Source organism: Myotis myotis, unplaced genomic scaffold (assembly GCF_014108235.1).
Source record: "Myotis myotis isolate mMyoMyo1 unplaced genomic scaffold, mMyoMyo1.p scaffold_m19_p_34, whole genome shotgun sequence".
Lineage (NCBI taxonomy): Eukaryota > Metazoa > Chordata > Mammalia > Chiroptera > Vespertilionidae > Myotis > Myotis myotis.
The window spans coordinates 1,071,496-1,088,445 of record NW_023416340.1 but is presented as its reverse complement, the minus strand read 5'-3'; the positions used below and the strand labels follow the sequence as shown (position 1 = coordinate 1,088,445).

The following is a 16,950-nucleotide window of genomic DNA, read 5'->3' as shown; positions in this document are numbered from 1 at the left end:
GATGCTTAATGCACAGGATTGAGCTCCCTCCTGTCTGGATCAGGGCTGCAGGGATCCGGCCGAAACCGGCTATCCAACAAAGGCCAGGCCGAGGGACCCCACTGGTGCACAAATCTGTGCACCGGGCCTCTAGTCCATGATAAGAGAAGCATTGATTGGCTGCCTCCTGCACACCCCCTACTGGGGACCGAGGCAACCTGGGCATGTGCCCTTGACCAGAATCAAACCTGAGACCCTATCGTCCACAGGTCGATTCTCTATCCACTGAGCCAAACTGACTAAGGCCATGTTATCATTTTTAAAAGGTAAAATCAGGACTATCCTATGACTATAAAATGGACACATGTCAAGCACCCTATTGGACTCATCAAATAACTCAATAAGTTAGTACAACACTTCAAAGGAAAAATCCACAGGCAGATGGACGTGCCACTGGGAATGCTAAACCGAGTTTTCTTCTCTCTAGAAAACTGGCTTTCCCCGGGGGCAGGGAAATCACAGCCCAGCAGACAGCACCACAGACAGGTCTGGACAAAGCTCGTCTGCTTTGTCATCTACAACTTACAGGGAGGAAAGAGCTCAAAGACTCAGACGCACAGAATCAGGAAATCGGGAAAGGGGCTGGACAACGCCTGACTCCAGCAAGACACGTCGTCTTGTTGGCACATGTCAAGGTCTTTCACAATTTCCACTACAGAAACAGCAGAACACAAAGTATCTGAATTCATCTCATGTATATGTGTTTTGTGAAGCTTTTTTTTATGGGGTGTGTGTGTGTGTGTGTGTGTGTCCTAGGTCACAGTAAAATGTGTGTGTTTTTTAAAATATTTTTATTGATTTCAGAGAGGAAAGGAGAGAGAGTTAGAAACATCAATGATAAGAGAGAAGCATTGATGGGCTGCCTCCTGCACGCCCCCTACTGGGGATCGAGCCCGCAACCCGGGCATGTGCCCTTGACCAGAATCAAACCCAGGACCCTTCAGTCCGCAGGCTGACACTCTATCCACTGAGCCAGACCGGCCAGGGCTGATGATGCTCTTTAAGGCACGGTGCCTGGTCCGTCCATTTTCATGGCACAGAACGGGAATCTAAAATTCAGCCTCGGCTCCCGCACCGCAGACCTGGCGGCCATTGCACTTTCTCTGTGAAAATAACCGACAGAACCTGGGGATTGTAGGGGGCGGGGGGGGGGGGGGGAGGAGGGTTGTGTTCTCCGCTGAGCGGCTCAGGTTACAGCCGCCAGCTGCTGGCCCGGACTTTCCCCGCAGACAGGAGGCCGGCAGCTGTCTAGCTGTCTCCACGCTCTGCAGCGAGAGAACAGGGTTCCCAGTGAGCAGACGTGGCCAGGAAATTGGGAGGCCCCACATTCTCTCTCTCGCTCTCTCTCTCTCTCTCTCTTTCTTTCTTTTTTGCCTATTTTCCCTAAAAAACAGGCACACAGCACAGATAATCCAGACAGTAAGGTTGCATTCATATAAAGTTAAAAAACAGTCTAATCTACAGTGTTGAGGGATTACATAGGTTTATTACCTAACTACCACGTGGTGAATAATAAACGTATGTATCTCTAGAGAAGCAAGGAAGTGTTGATCACAGAACAGAACACGATTTGCACGGGGGAGGGAGGCGTTCATGATCAGGGGCTTCTCAGCCGACCTGTTCTTGATGGGCCCCAGCAGCCTGGGTTTTGCTGCGTGATTATTTGTTACGCTCTATGTTTGTGTTTGGGGCACATTTCTGTATGCACGTGACCTTTTTAGGGTCTTTAAAAATGTTTTTTTTAAATGGTCACACATGCAGGGTATAGCAGTGAAATAAATGTTATACCTATTTCCTAGAATATCCTGCAGATGAAAATCTGACCCCCACCCCCACCCCCCAGGGAAAGGGGCATTTGAAAAAGACTCGTGAACTAAATGCACAAAACAGTCAGGCAGTGCTTCGCTGGTGCAAGCCACGGGAGGTGAGCGTCTGTCCTCCTGGTGGCCGGGAAATGTCACGTGGTCGGAATAATAGTCTTGGCTGGTGACTAATCCTGCTTTTTGTCTGAAGCCCTTAACCAATGAAAGAGAATGTACTATTTTATTTCTCAAAAAAAAAAGAAGAAGAAGAAGAAGATGCAAATTAGTCTTTCAATTCTAAATGTATATTCAGGTGTTTTTTAAAAAATATATTTTATTGATTTTTTTTACAGAGAGGAAAGGAGAGGGATAGATAGAAACATCAATGAGAGAAACATCGATCAGCTGCCTCCTGCACGCCCGCTATTGGGGATGTGCCTGCAACCAAGGTACATGCCCTTGACCAGAATCAAACCTGGGACCTTTCAGTCTGCATGCCGACGCTCTATCCACTGAGCCAAACTGGTTAGGGCTGTATTCAGGTTTTGACAAGAGTTATAAATGCCTTCGTGGAGATGGAAGCAGGGCAGAGAAACACGTAGTAAACCACATCCAGTCACCTCAGTGAGGGGAGGTCTCTCCACCCTCCGTGTGGAGGGAGATGGGGTTGTCTGTGGGCCCGGAAGGCATCATGTGGAAAGGACAAAAATCACTTATATTTCAGCCCAAATGTAAGGACATGGGGTGTGGAGGACATCAGGGCAGAGGGCTCATCCTAGTACAGAAACAGACGCATGACCCCGGAGTAGAAGGATTTTATTCCGCCTGAAAGAGGGTTTATGCAAAAATAAGGCTGCCTCTGGGGCCACCCCCTCACATTCCAGGAAGGATTTTAGCTTAGAGGTTGAAGGGGAAAATGAATCATTTGTGTATTTTTTTTTTTCTGGCTACAGCTAGCATTTCCATTAAATGCTCCATGTCCCCTGCACTCTACTGAGTCCACTTGTCTTCATTTTTCCTCAGTGCTGTTTATACAGACTTTTAAGATATATATATATATTATTGATTTCAGAGAGGAAGGGAGAGGGAGAGAGAAACATCAATGATGGGAGAGAACCATCTATCCGCTGCCTCCTGCACGCCCCCTACTGGGGAACGAGCCTGAAAAAAAAAACCCAGGCATGTGCCCTGACTGGGAATCAAACCGTGACCTCCTGGGTTCATAGGATGATGCTCAACCACTGAGGCACACCGGCCGGGCTATACAGGCATTTTTTTATCAGACTATAAAAGCAATGCGTGATCACGATAGAAAAACCTCAGTAAATATGGAGTAAAAAAATCACACGTCATTTCGCCACATATATTCAGTTAACATTTTACCGTAGAACATTTTGCTTCATAAAGTTAGATTGTTGGTTTTCATTCAAAGAAAAGGGAAACCTTTAAAGTCAGTCATATCAGTCCTCCCAGGGCCACCCGTTATGATTGTGGTTATCACTGATACTGCAGAGCCAGGGCCGCCCTCCATGTACAATGAAGCTTTGAAAGGACTCCTGGGTTGTACTTCTGCTCAGTCACCAACCTGCCCTGTGACCTTAGGAAGTTCCCTCCCCAATCGGGCCTCAGCTTCTTGCCTGTGAAATGGGAGGATTAGAGTAGACATGGGAGCGCCCCCTGGCTGCATGTCCGAGTCAACTGAGAGCCTTTAAAATGATTGATGCCTGGGCCCTCCTCAGACCTACAGCTTCAAACTCTCCGAGGGTGGGTCCAGGGCATCCCGACGTGTTAAATGCCCCCCAGGGGATTCGAACCCGTAGCCAAGGTTAAGAACCAGCGTCCTTTCCTGGGGCTCTGAGTCAGTAGTCTCTAGGGAAGGGGGACCCCATCGGTGGTGCTGCTGCGTGGGGAACACACTTTGAGAAACAGGGCGTTCCCAGTTAACTCTGCCCCCGCTGTGACTTCCTGTGAGTCTGTGAGTCTCTGGTCGGTACCGACAGGACCGGATTCCTGGATGAGCGCTCATTGTCAGTAGAGAGGCCGTTTGGGGTTGGGTGGTCCACGCTCACCCAGAATCGGTTGAGATGTCGAGACTAATGACACCCCGAGCACCAAGAAGGAATCAAAAGGTTTACTCTCGTGCTGGGATTTTTCTGGGGAGACAGGGCAGGCACACGCCAGTCCCCGGGGCTCGAACAAAACCAGAGCGAGCGTGTTGGGCCTTTCTGGGGGCTGGGGCTGGAGGTTTGCAAGGCTTGACCTTCACACCCACTCAAGGGCGGGAGCAGGCCAGCTCTTTCATGGCCTTTCCCAGATGCGGGGTGGGCGAGCCGAGGCCGTCCATGGCCAAACCTCAAAGAAGAGAGCCCGCCTCTTTACGGCAGAGGTTTCACTTTTTGGAAAACTATTTGCACGTGATTGCAAAATGCACGCGGCATGAGAAATGGGTGCTGCACTTCGACCCTGCCCAGTGCTGGGTACTGTTCCCAGTCCTTTGTGCTCAATATCTCAAGGAAACCGAACAGCGGCCCTGCGAGGAATGGGCTACTCTCAGCACCCCCACCCCCCACCCCCCGCCCCCGTTTTCAGATGTGGAAGCCGCACACAGAGGCGATGTGAGACAGGGACGGTCACACAGCCAGCGAGTGGGAAGGTGAGGACCTGAACTCAGGTCCCGTCCAGAGGTTAGACTCTTGGCCACTATGCTGTGCTCTCTCTTTGCAGGAACACCATGCAAACGAGATCTTTTTTTTTCTTTCTTTTTTTTTTTTAATATATTGATTTTTTACAGAGAGGAAGGGAGAGGGATAGAGAGTTAGAAACATCGATGAGAGAGAAACATCGATCAGCTGCCTCCTGCACGCCCCCCACCAGGGATGTGCCCACAACCAAGGTACATGCCCTCGACCGGAATCGAACCTGGGACCCCTCAGTCCGCAGGCCGACACTCTATCCACTGAGCCAAACAGGTTAGGGCCAAACTAGATCTTTTGTTCGTCTACACATATATTTCCTCTTCTGTCGGTAACTCACATGGTCATGAACAAAGGGCGATGCATCTCCAGATCACCCAGAACCTTGTAAAATGCAGGTCCTGCTGCAATGGGTCTGAGTGGCGCCTAACGATTTTCCAGATGCTGATGCAGTCGGTCTCCCTCTGAGAGGCCGCTGCCCTGCAGGAAGTCACTTTCCGCAGCCTGGCGTTCAAGGACAGGCGGCGCTTATGAGCTTCCAGGCGGTGGGCTGATGGGCCACAGTCTCAGGCACCTTGGAATGCGCGGACTTTACACCTTCGTTCCTGAGCGCCTCCTGGTGGGGGCCGTGGGCGCACCCTGAGAGCGGTCTTGGAGCGCCCCCTGGTGGGAATATAGGGCGATGCAACTCGCGTAAGTAGACCCACCTAGAAGTAGGGGGGCGGAGCGTCCAATGTGATGGGGCGGAGCCTGAGCTGAGGGAGTGGGGGGTCCTTGCGAGCCCCAGGCTTTACGGAACCCGATGGAGGGGAAGGGGTGTCGTTTCTGTTCCAGGAGCCCTGACTTCTCCCTCGGGGCCATTCTAGGACCTGGTCACATCCTCGAGATCTCGGGGCGCCCCGTCTCCGCTTGAGCCGGCAGAGGTGCCCTGACAGGTTCATCCTCGACACACCCCTACTTCTCTGCACGCCCCAAGCCCTATCCGGACCCCAGAGACTCTGGACATTCATTTCAAGCCTGGCTCACATCTAAACACCAGTCACGAGGATCTAATTACACAGCCACCCCATGCAGGCTGGGGACCTGTTCTGCAAAACTGTCTCCCCCCTAAGCCCAGCACCGGCCCTGGCCCTGCGGGGGTCAGTGACGACAAGTGAACCCCCCTCCCCCGCCAGCACCACCCCCCTGGCTCAGGGCTTTGGCACAGCTGCTCCTGCCCCTGCGTGCGCTCCCCTCGGGTATCCGCTGCCTCGCCGCTCCCTCCTCCGGGCTTTGGCTCACCCGTCACCGCCTCAGCGAGGCTTCCCCGCAGCCTCAAACCGGCGGTGCCTGCACCCCCTCCTGCCCCGCCTCCTCCGCCCGCCCGCCGGGTCCCCCCTCCCCCCCGCAGTCACCGCGTCTAATGCGGGCCCCGCGCTTCTCCCGCGGCATTAGCACCCGCCGCCGCCCCACCCTCCTCTCCTCCCCCCGCGTCTGCATTCGTGCGGCTTCCCGCAGCCCCATTCCCAGCGCCGGGCCGGGATCCACGTCCTTTCAGCCTCGCAGGCGCCCTCGGTCTCCTCCGGGGACCCGACGTCTCCCACCAGAGGCGACTCCCCCGACTCCGTCCACCTCCGGGGCCTCGGCACCTCCGGGCGCCCCGCGGGGACAAACCCGCCGCCAAGGGGCCTGGCGGGCTCCTCGCGCCGCCTTCCCGGCGGGGTCTCAGGCCGGGGCGCGGCTGCTCCGTGGACCTGAGACGCTGCTCGGCGCCCCGGGCCCCTCCCGCCGGCGGAGCGTCCCAGCACCGTCCTCGCCCGCGCGCCCGGGCCGCGTTCGCCAAGCCCGCGCGGCTCCTTCGTCCATTAGTCACGGACAACGGGAACCGCAGCCGCCGAGCGTGGGCACCGGGCTGGCGCTGGGCACGCGGCGGGGACAGGGCGGACCACACGCAAGGCCCGACTCCGCTGCCCCAACTCCTACCCCCTCATCCCCCCCCATCCCTACCCCCCAGCGGGTGGATCGGCCTCAGCCGCGTCCTGATCCTCCGCCAGCTGCGCTGCGGGCGCACCGGCACGGGTGGCAGTTGGAGGCGGGACTGGGGCGCCGTCTGGAGGCTGCTGGGCTGCCGGGGCAGCAGCAGCGCCGTGAGCCAGGGCCCCTGGGTCCCTCCTCGGGCCAACGGGCTCTGCTCTTGAACCTCCGTGCCCAGCGGCCTGGGCTCCCGCAGCAGCATCCCCTGGGCCCAGCGGCGCTCGCTGCGTTTCCAACCTTTGGGCACCCGCCCTCCCCCTTTCTGCACTTTGCCTGCAAAACGCCTGTCAATTCCCTCTCCTACCCCCTTGACAAATGCATTCAGTGGCTACTTAGAAAGAAACAAGTGTATTGGGTGGCCATCAGAGCTCTGAAAACAAGGTGGGGATGGGCGGGAAGGTGAGCTTTTTAACAGGGTGTCAGGGAGGCCCCCTGGGAAGGTGACCTGCAGATACCCTGGGAGGGCACTCCTGGGGCCCGTGGGTATGGAGGAAGCCTTTAGAGCAGTGGTTCTCAACCTTCCTAATGCTGCGACCCTTTAATACAGTTCCTCATGTTGTGGTGACCCCCAATGTCATTGTTACAAACTGAACAAAATTAAAGCATAGTGATTAATCACAAAAAAATGTAATTATATATGTGTTTTCCAATGGTCTTAGGCGACCCCTGTGAAAGGGTCATTCGACCCCCAAAGGGGTTGCGACCCACAGGTTGAGAACCGCTGCTTTAAAGGGTTTGGAAAGGGGAGTGACTCCATCAGACATCAGACCAGTCCTAACCGGACCCGCTGGCAGCCCTGTGGCTGTGTGCAGGTCTGGGGCAGGGACCCAGGTAGGAGGGCGGGCCTTTTGGTCTGGGGTCCAGGACAGAGCCTTGAAGATCAGCACGGGAGCTGGGAGCTGGGCAGAGGTTACAGGGTACGGAGCGCGCGGAGGACCCAGCTGAGCGCCAGGGTGAGCACCAAGGAGGGTGGCGTGGGAGGGACCCTGGGTGAGTGAGGGGAGGGCAGGGAGCTGGGCGGGGTGCGGGTGTGAACAGGCCGGGGTCCGGTCAGGTATACTGGGGTGGAGACTGACCTGAAAGCTAGTGAATGGGGCAGGGACACAGCAAGTTGTGGGGAGGGAGGAGGTCTCGGGGCCTGGATTAGGGGTGAGGGCTGGGGCCCCAGAACCTGTAGTTGGGTGGGGCCAGCCAAGGGGGTCTGGTGGCAGGGACCTAAAGATGATGGAGGCCTGGGACCTGGCAAGGCAAGACAGGGCAGGAGGAGCTGGGGGAGGGGGCAGAGCAGGTGGAAGCTGAGCCCTGGCAAAATTCAAGGGGGTGGGTCAGGGCAGGGGCTGCTGGGGGCACATCAGTGAGGCAGAAGGGACACTGGGTGTAAGTCAGTGACAGGGCGGTCCCAGGGTGTTCTGGCTGGACAGCAGCCATGACAGGCGGGGCCTCTGTTGCCCAACCTCATACGCTCCCCTCCCCCACTGCCCAGAGCACAGAGACCAGCCAGCACACTCAATTCACTTTACTGGGGTCCCAGGTGACAGTGCACAGGAGAGGGGCCTGAACCACAGGGAGGAGTCAGCAACACGGGGCCTCCCAGCCCAGGCACCTCCGGAAGTCGCTCAGCCCGGCTAGGCCCCGGAGCCCAGGGGACCCCAGGGAGGACAGGCCGCCTCTCCCGCTCCGTGCCCACCCTGACCCCATCCCAGGTGAGCTTGTCTGTCCCAGGGAGGTCCCCGCAGCCCAAGGGGCCACCTGCACGCTGCTCCGAGTCTGTGTCCCGAGTGGGGCTGGGACAGTCCGTTCGGGCTGTGAGGACACGCCCAGGCGCCATGCCGTCCTCCAGGTGGGCGGGGAGGACCCAGCTGGCATGATGGGCTGGGCACCTCCTGGGCACGGGAACTGGGTCACAGACACACACAGCCCAGGAGGAGGGCTTGGAGGGGCGCCAGTGGAGATCGCTGCTGAGGGAAACACCGAGATGGGCAGGGGGGCCGATGCACAGGTCACCCCGTGGACAGGACACGACAGCACTTGGGGCGGCAGGTGCTGACCTGCCAGCGCAGGCCGGGCTGCTGGAGGGGGGCAAATCGAGGGACATGTCCTCCCCTCTAAGCACAGGACCCTGGTCACCTCGCACACAGGCAGGACAGGCCCCTGCCCCTGGGTGTCCCTCAGGTTCCTCTCTGGCATTAAATTCACTCAGACGGTCACCTGAGCGCCCCTATCACCTTGGTCAGGGGCTGCAAAGCCACGTGCTGAGAGACTGGTCAGCCCAGGGGAGGGGACGGGCAACTGGTGGGAATACGGAGGGGAGGAGGGGGGCCACAGGCCTGGGGAGGGCGCTGCCTGGCACAGCAGAGAGAAGCCAGTAACCTGGATGGGAATTGCTGCCACTGAAGAGGTTGGCAAATAATTAGGGCTTTTGGAAATCACTGTGGGTCTGCGTGCAGCCTGTGGGCACCAGCAGGTGGCCTTGGCCTTATTGCTGATTCATCTGCATCAGCGGCTCCAGAGGTGGGCAGGGCTGGTGTCTCTCCTGATTCCACCTCCTCCTCCTCCTCCTCCCCTCCTCCTCCTCCTTCTCCTCCCCCCCCCCCCTCCTCCTCCTCTTCCTCCTCCCCAGCTTGGGGTAACAGGTGACCACTCCTCCCCTGGTCCCCTTCCAGGGAAGCCGCCATAGGCCTCTAATCCTCCCCTTCCAGGCAGGGAGCTCAGGTTCACCCTGACATCACTGGCGAGCTGGTGGCCAAGCCTCCATCACAGACCCAGGCCCCATCAGATTGGGGGGGGGGGGGTGCCACAGATGCTGGCCAGAAGCACGTGTCTGGAACCTTCAGGGCACCACGAAGAGCCAGAAAGAACTCACTGGCACCGCTGGCCTTCCCAGGTGCCCGCGTCCAGGGCCACACTCACCCCCATGCTAACAGGGGTCACCCAAAGCCACGCCCACCGGTGCCCTTGGAGACACGGTCCCATCACCTGGGGCTGCTGCCTGGGATGCCCGTTTTTTTCTCCTTCTTCCATCAGGATCACTCGCGCCACCTGCAAAGGAGGGACTGGGAGGTAAAGGTGAGACCGGGGGCAGGCGCCTGGCGCACAGCAGGGCTCAGGGCGCAGGGCGCAGGGCGCAGAGCGCGCGGCTAAGCGGGAGTCTGGGCTCTGCCCCCGGGAGGGCGGAGGCTGAGGAGACGCGGAGGGAGAGGCCTCCTGGCCGGCCGCGCCTCGCTGTCTCTGGGCGCCACTAGCGGCACTTGGGGGCCAGCCTCCCGCCCCGGCGAGCCTTCCTCCCGCGGGCCGGCTTGGAGCCGGTGGAAGGCTGCCCCCTGGCCTCGCCGGCCTTGGCGCGGGCGCCAGCACGTCCCGTCTTCTTCTTCTTGTCGCCCGCCGCCTCCTCCTTGGCTTTCTTCTCGGGAGTGTTGCCCCGATCGCCGCGGCCTCGGCCACCCCGTCGGGTTTTGCGGGATCCCGAGGGGGCGCCGGCCGGACACAGGACCTTGGAGGCCGTGCGGGCTCGCTTGGCCCGGGGCTTCCTGGAAGCCCGGTCCTCCGGCTCGGACGCCTCGCTCTCCGTGTCCTCAGACGTCTCCTCCGAGCCGCCCTCCGAAGTCCCCTCCGACTCCGACTCCTCCTCCGAGTCCCCGTCCTCACGCGCCGCCAGGAGCGCCAGGAGCTCCCCGAGGCCGCCCTTGTGGTATCTACACTTCCCACCCTCCCAGGCCCCTTCCTTCCCTTCCTTCATCCCCTCGGCCATGTCCCGGGCAGCCAGGAGCGCCACCAGCTCCAGGAGGCCCACCTCGCCTTCCTCCTCGTCGCCCCAGCCCCCGAGGAGGCGGCGCGGGGCCGGCTTCCCCCGGGGGAGGGGCCCCGGCTCGGCCAGGGTGGAGATGCATTCCAGGAGGTTCCCGTCGTCCTTGGCCTTCCTCAGGACCAGCGCGTCCACCTGGCGGCCGGCCTCCTGCACCTGCACGCGGGCCCCGCGCGCGTCCTTGGACATGACGGACAGGACCTCGGGGAGCGCGTCGCTCTGCTCCTTCCTGTCGCTCCAGCCCAGCGACTCGATCACGGAGGCGATCTTCAGCATCTCCTCCCGGGCAGAGGGGTCCACGGGATCTGTGTAGGCCACGATGGCCACGAACTCAGGGTGGCCCCCCTCCGGCCCGTGGTCCCCGCTGGCCTGCGACTCGCTTTCCCAAGCGTTGCTGCCCACGGGCTCCTCGTCCCACGTGTCTCTCACGGCCAGGAGGGCCACCAGGTCGGGGACGCCGCTCAGGTCTTCGATGTTCAGGCTGATGGACTCGGCCCCCGGGGTTTCCTTCTCCAGCTCCTCCTTCTTGGCCTTGTCTGTCACGGTCACCAGGGCCAGGAACTCCCGGGGGCCGCCTGCGCCCTCGGGGTCCCCCTGCAGGGCCCACTTCCGCACCAGCTCCCTGGCGGCCACCTGCAGCGTGGTGTACAGCGCTCTCTGGGCGTCCAGCCCGCCCAGGGCCTCCTCGTCCAGCTCCTCCACCACGAGGCCCAGGCTGTCGGAGGAGGAGTCCTCGGACCCGCGCCTGGCGCCGGGGAACGGCCGCCCGCCTCGGCCTCGCTTCCTGCCCCTCTGGGCCAGCCTGCGGCCTCTGGCTCTGCTTCGGCGACTCCGCCGGCCCTTCCTCGCCCTGCTGGCTGCGCCCGGAGGAGGGGGGCCAGCCTCCCGGGCCTCGGCCTCCGCGGCGGGAGCGGTGGGCGTGGCCCCGGGGACCCGTTCATCCCGCAGCAAGCGCTTCAGCTGCCGCAGGACCCTGGTGTCCTCCTCGCGGTCCCTGCACAGGACCCTCCAGGCGCCCTCCCCGCCGCGGATCTCGCTGGGGATGGCGGCGGGATCCATGTCCTCCAGGAACTCCACCAGGGCGGCCCGGGCCTTCCCGCCCCGCACGGCCCTCGTGCTCCGCAGCCTGAACGTGCCCAGGGGCCGGAAGGCGGGCTGCAGGACCGCCTCGATGGCCGCCGGCTCCAGGCCCTCGGGGATGCCGGTGACCAGCAGGGCCCGGTGCACGTCCACGTCCAGCCCCCTGCACCAGTCCTGCAAAAGGCTCCGGGCCATGGTGCCGCCCGAGAGCGCCGACCGCCCGGTGCAAATCCCTCCCGGAAAGCGCCGCGGGGCTCGGGGTGCAGGTTCGTGAACGTGGCGGGGCTGAGGGCTCGGGCTCGGGGATCCCGCAGCCACCGGCCGGCTGACGCAGCGGCCGGGCCCGAGGTCCCCTCCCCAGGCTGGCGGGCCACCTGCAGGGGGCTTACGTCTCCGGCCGGGGGCTGCCGCCGGCCCCTCCTCCGCCCTTCGTCCCCGGCCTGGGAGACGCGGCGCCGGGCGAGGCGCAGGGCGGGTGGCGCTGTGGCCCGGGAGCGGCGCGGGGAGGGCAGCCGCCGGGGCCCGGCTCCCGCCGCGTCTGGACGCGCACCCTCCGCTCCGAGCTCAGCAGTTCCGCTGCGTCTCGGCGGCTGTGTCCTGCGCCTGCGCACACGGGCTCGCCCCTCGGTGAGCTGGGCCTGGTCTCCATGGCAACGCGGCTGGCCCGAGCTGGGTTCTGGGGACCGGCTCTTAAAGGGCCGGACCAAAGGAGGAAAGGAGGATGGGGGCGCTGGCAGCACCACCTGCGGGGATGAGCCCCCAACAGGCCAGATCCACAGGGGGAGGATGTGGAGACCTAGACCAAGGGGCTCTGGCCATGGGGCCCGGACTCTCACGCTTGGGTGCAGAGTTGACGGGTGTCACCCCGTGGAAACGGGCTTCAGTAGGGCACACTGGCCACATCTGTGGGGTGCAGGCACCATTCGGGTGCACAGGCCTCGTGATGGGGTGCAGGCCTCATTCTACGAGAGCAGGCCTCGCTCTTGCCTGCGTTCCTGTACTCGAAAGGATGCCCGTGCAATCCGTCCTGGTTCTGTATGTGGTTTGGATAGGGGTGTGGTCACCAGCGAGGTCAGCCATGAATTCTGCAAGAAAGCATTTCCCTCACCTTTGCCTCCATCACCACCACCTCAGGCGGGCGCTGTCCTCCAGCAGTGGGGTTTCTCTCTCTCCTGCATTTCCGGCTGCAACTCTGGAAGGTTCCAGAGCGTCTCAGTGTCCTCTGTGAAATGGCCGTAACCGCTAACCCTACCCCATAGGGTTCTTATGGGGAGTAAGGGGTGGGGGTGATGTCTGAAGGCACTTGGAAGAGAGGGTGGCCCACAGCTGTGCTCCATCGAAGGGGGCCATGGGATGATTTATTGGGATCTTACCATTATATAAGCGTTTGTTAGATAGATAACCCAAACACTTCGAGCTTTTTTTTTTTTTAATGTCAGAAGAGTTTATTGCAAGGTTACCATGGCAACTGGGCCTACAGGCAAACCAAAGGCTTTCTCACTCTCCTACCAACCCCCCTGCAGCTCCTGTTTCCCTGCTTCTCTCTTCTCCGTTCACCCTCCTGATCCCCAAATGGCTGTTACCTTCTCTGTAGAGCCACGCCCAACAGAAGTAGAACACAGCCCAAGCACAAGCCACAGGCAGGATGTTACATTGGCTCTGGCCGCCTTCGGTCAATACACAGACACAGGTGAGATAAATTTTAAGAATAAATTTCATTTATCCCCAGATAGACAAAATAGCATTTGTGCTTTTCATCAATATAAAACAATTACTAATGAGATAGTGAACATTCTCTTTTGAATTTTTTATTTATTGATTTTAGAGAGAGAGAGGGAAGGAGAGAAAGGGAAGCATAGATTTATTGTTCCACCATTGATGCATTCATTGGTTCCTGTATGTGCCCAGACGGGGCCTGAAACCTTGGCGTATCAGGACACGATGCTCTAACCAACTGAGCTATCCTGCCAGGGCATAATAAGCATCCTCTTTAAAATATATATATATATATTATTGATTTCAGAGAGGAAGGGAAAGAGACAGAGAGAGAAGGAGAGAAACATCAATGATGAGAAAGAATCATTGATCAGCTGCCTCCTGGATGCCGCCCACTGGGGATTGAGCCCGCAACCTGGGCATGTGCCCCTGATCGAAAGGGAACCCAGGACCCTTCAGCCTACAGGCCAATGCTCTATCCACTGAGCCAAACCGGCCAGGGCATGAGCATCCTCTTTCATAACCAGTCCCTCTGGAGCAGCCACATTCGAGGGCTTGGCAGCCACTCACGGCCACTGGGAATTTATTAGGGGTGTGTGTGTGTGTGTGTGTGTGTGTGTGTGTGTGTGTGTACACGCATGTTCAGCTCTATTGTGTTCATCCCTGTGCTACTTATAACCCTGCAAGCCTGGGAAACAACAACAACAGCCAGAGCTGGCATTGTTCAGGTGTGGATGACCCCGGGCGAGGTGCTGTGAGAGTCATATACCATACAATTCACCATCGAAAGTGTGACTTTGGTATGTCCATAGAGTTGTGCAGCCATCAGCACACCCAATTTTAGAACATTTCCCTCTCCCCAAAGAAACCCCACCCCCTTAGCAACCACCCTCCGACTCTCCCCCAGCCTCTGCAGCCACTAATCTCCTTTCCGACTCTACGGATTTGCCTGTTCTGGAGATTTCATACAAATGGGGTCATACGATGCGTGCTTGGTTCTTGTCCGGCTGCTTTCACTCTGTATGTTTTCAAGGGTCATCTATGCCATGCATGTGTCAATGCTTCCTTCTTTTTTAAAAAGAGATTTTTTTATCAATTTCAGAGAGGAAGGGAGAGGGAGAGAGAGATAGAAACATCAATGATGAGAGAGAATCATCGATCGGCCACCTCCTGCATGCCCCACACTGGGGACCAAGCCCACAACCCGGGCACATGCCCTTGACTGGAGTTGAACCTGGGACCCTTCAGTCCGCAGGCCGATGCTCCATCCACTGAGTCAGACCAGCTAGGGCGGTATGTGGGAAGCCACCCATTGTCTTCACTATCAGAGAAGTGTAAACAAGGAGCCTGGAACGGAACGCTGGTGAACCTTGAGCCCTGGCAAGGGCCAGAGCTATGCACTGATTGTTTAGTTGAGACAACAGTAGCTCAAGCAATTTCCTGACCAAATAGTCTCAGAATTAATCTTTACTAATATTTACTGACCTCTAAGATTGTCTGTTACCAGAATTGCCTGCCTAAGGGCTATATGTGTATCCAAAATTGAATAAAAGGTTGGCAAGGCCTGGGCACCAGTGAAGTCCTTCCCCTTGCGTTGGGCTTTCCGCCTGGCCCCCAATATTTCCAAATTATTATTTCTTGTCTTGTCTCTGACATTTGCGTGCAGCCCTTCTCCAGATCCCGAACCCTAAGCCACGCAGGACGTGGCTCACACAGCAGTGCTTCCTTCATTTTTATGGCTGAACAGTATGTCATTGTGTTAATAGTATTTCATGGTGTGAATAGCATTTCATTGTGTGAACAGTATGTCATTGTGTGAATAGTATTTCATTGTGTGAACAGTATTTCATTGTGTGAACAGTATTTCATTGTGTGAACAGTATTTCATTGTGTTAATAGTATTTCATGGTGTGAATAGCATTTCATTGTGTGAACAGTATGTCATTGTGTGAATAGTATTTCATTGTGTGAACAGTATTTCATGGTGTGAACAGTATTTCATGGTGTGAACAGCATTTCATGGTGCGAACAGTATTTCATGGTGTGAACAGTATTTCATGGTGTGAACAGTATTTCATTGTGTGAACAGTATTTCATTGTGTTAATAGTATTTCATGGTGTGAATAGCATTGCATTGTGTGAACAGTATTTCATGGTGTGAACAGTATTTCATGGTATGAACAGTATTTCATGGTGTGAACAGTATTTCATTGTGTGAACAGTATTTCAATAGTATTTCATGCAAGCACCACATTTCCTTTATCCGCTCATCAGGAGGTGGGCACTTGGGTGGTTTCTGTATGTGGCTGTTGTGAGTGCTGCTATTGTCAACCTTCATGCCTCTGTGTGAACGTGTGTTTCATTTCTTGTGGGAAATTCCTGGAGTGGAATTGCTGGGTCACACGCTCACTCTGTAACCATTTGAGGAACCGAGAGGCGTCGTTACGGCAGTTGGTTTGAGCAGAGCCCTTTCTCCACTTCCCACAAAGGTGCTGCAATGCTGCCTGGCAGCCCTGTGTCTGACCAGCAGCCACTCACCAGGCAAGTCATGTGTCTCTTCTGCCTCAGTGTCCCCACTTTATTGTGAGATGCTGAGGACTCAGGAGGCGGTGTGTGTGGGTGTTGGAACAATGCCTTGCCCTGGTCTAAGGTTTTATGCTCATGGGACAGGACAGGGCGACACACTGGGCTGCAGATTGTGGTGGGGACACCCCAGGAGAGCAACTGGCACCTACAGTACAGAGGCAAGTCCCTCCCCTGAAGTTTGGCCTCTTGGGGGCTGTTGGCACCACGGGCACCAGGGGGCGCTCCAGGTGTGCCAGCGTGTGGGAGGCCGGGAATGGTCAGGGTCTGTGGGTTGTTGCACATCTTCCATGCCCCTGGGAACACCCCCGCCCCCCCCCCCAGCCCTTCACGTCTGTGAAAAAAACCCGTTTACAGTGATCTGAGCTCAGAACCTAACTCCGCTCTGCATGCAAACACAACGCTGCTTTTTATACGTGGCTCTTTGTTTTATTTTTTATTGATTTTTAGAGAGAGGAGAAGGGAAAGGGAGAGCCAGAAACATCTACATGAAAACAAAGCATCCACCAGCTGCTTCCGGCACGCCCCACACTGGGGAATCAGACTGGGAACATTTTAGCGCCCGGGCCGATGCCCAACCCACTGAGCCACACGGCCAGGGCTTATATGTGGATTTGATTGACACAGACTATGCCAGCTTTTATTCTAGGGCCCCGCCATGCCTCCGGTGTAACTCCATCCACTTCTCTTGCTTCTCTTAGGTCCACGTTTATTCAGGAAGAGCAGGTGTGACAATCTGTCCACCTTTTCTGGCTGCCCTGTCCCCAGAGGGAGCCCCCATTCGTTTCTCTCCTAGTGGGTGGGCATGGGGCAGAGTGGGTGCGGGCGTGGTCCCAGAAGCTGAGAAAAGAATTAGAGACTCAGAAACTTCTGGAAGAAGGAGGCATCCAGGAAGTTGAGGGTCCCCGTGGCATTGCAGAAGCGCCAGGGCAGGGGTCCGGGACCCCTAGGGATCCCCAAGGACAAGCCCACTTTCATCATGATGCCAAGATACTATTTGCCTCTTTCGCGCTCATGAGCGTTCAGTGGAATTTTCCAGAGGCTGCATGGCCAGCGATACCACAACGGACTGATACAGAGGCAGGCACGGGGGTCCAGCGCCTTCCCGTGCCGAGTCAGACATGAAGGAGATTTGCAAAAAAACATAAAGCAAGGCCACTCTTCTCAGTTTGTTTTGGTTTTGAAAATTATAGCAATTGAAATGTATGTGTTACTTGTGTGA

General features: G+C 57.6%; 1 protein-coding gene across 1 annotated transcript; it reads right to left on the bottom strand.

Moving 5' to 3' along the window:
* Nucleotides 1-8,048: 8,048 nt before the first annotated feature.
* On the bottom strand, nt 8,049-12,000 carry PNMA8B (PNMA family member 8B). The gene has a single exon (XM_036302992.1). The coding sequence runs from the start codon at nt 11,622-11,624 to the stop codon at nt 9,786-9,788; it is 1,839 nt and encodes a 612-aa protein (XP_036158885.1). The 5' UTR covers nt 11,625-12,000; the 3' UTR covers nt 8,049-9,785.
* Nucleotides 12,001-16,950: the final 4,950 nt, after the last annotated feature.

Excerpts from the sequence above, each read along its gene's own strand:
- PNMA8B (XM_036302992.1), bottom strand. The coding sequence starts at position 11,624 with ATGGCCCGGAGCCTTTTGCAGGACTGGTGCAGGGGGCTGGACGTGGAC.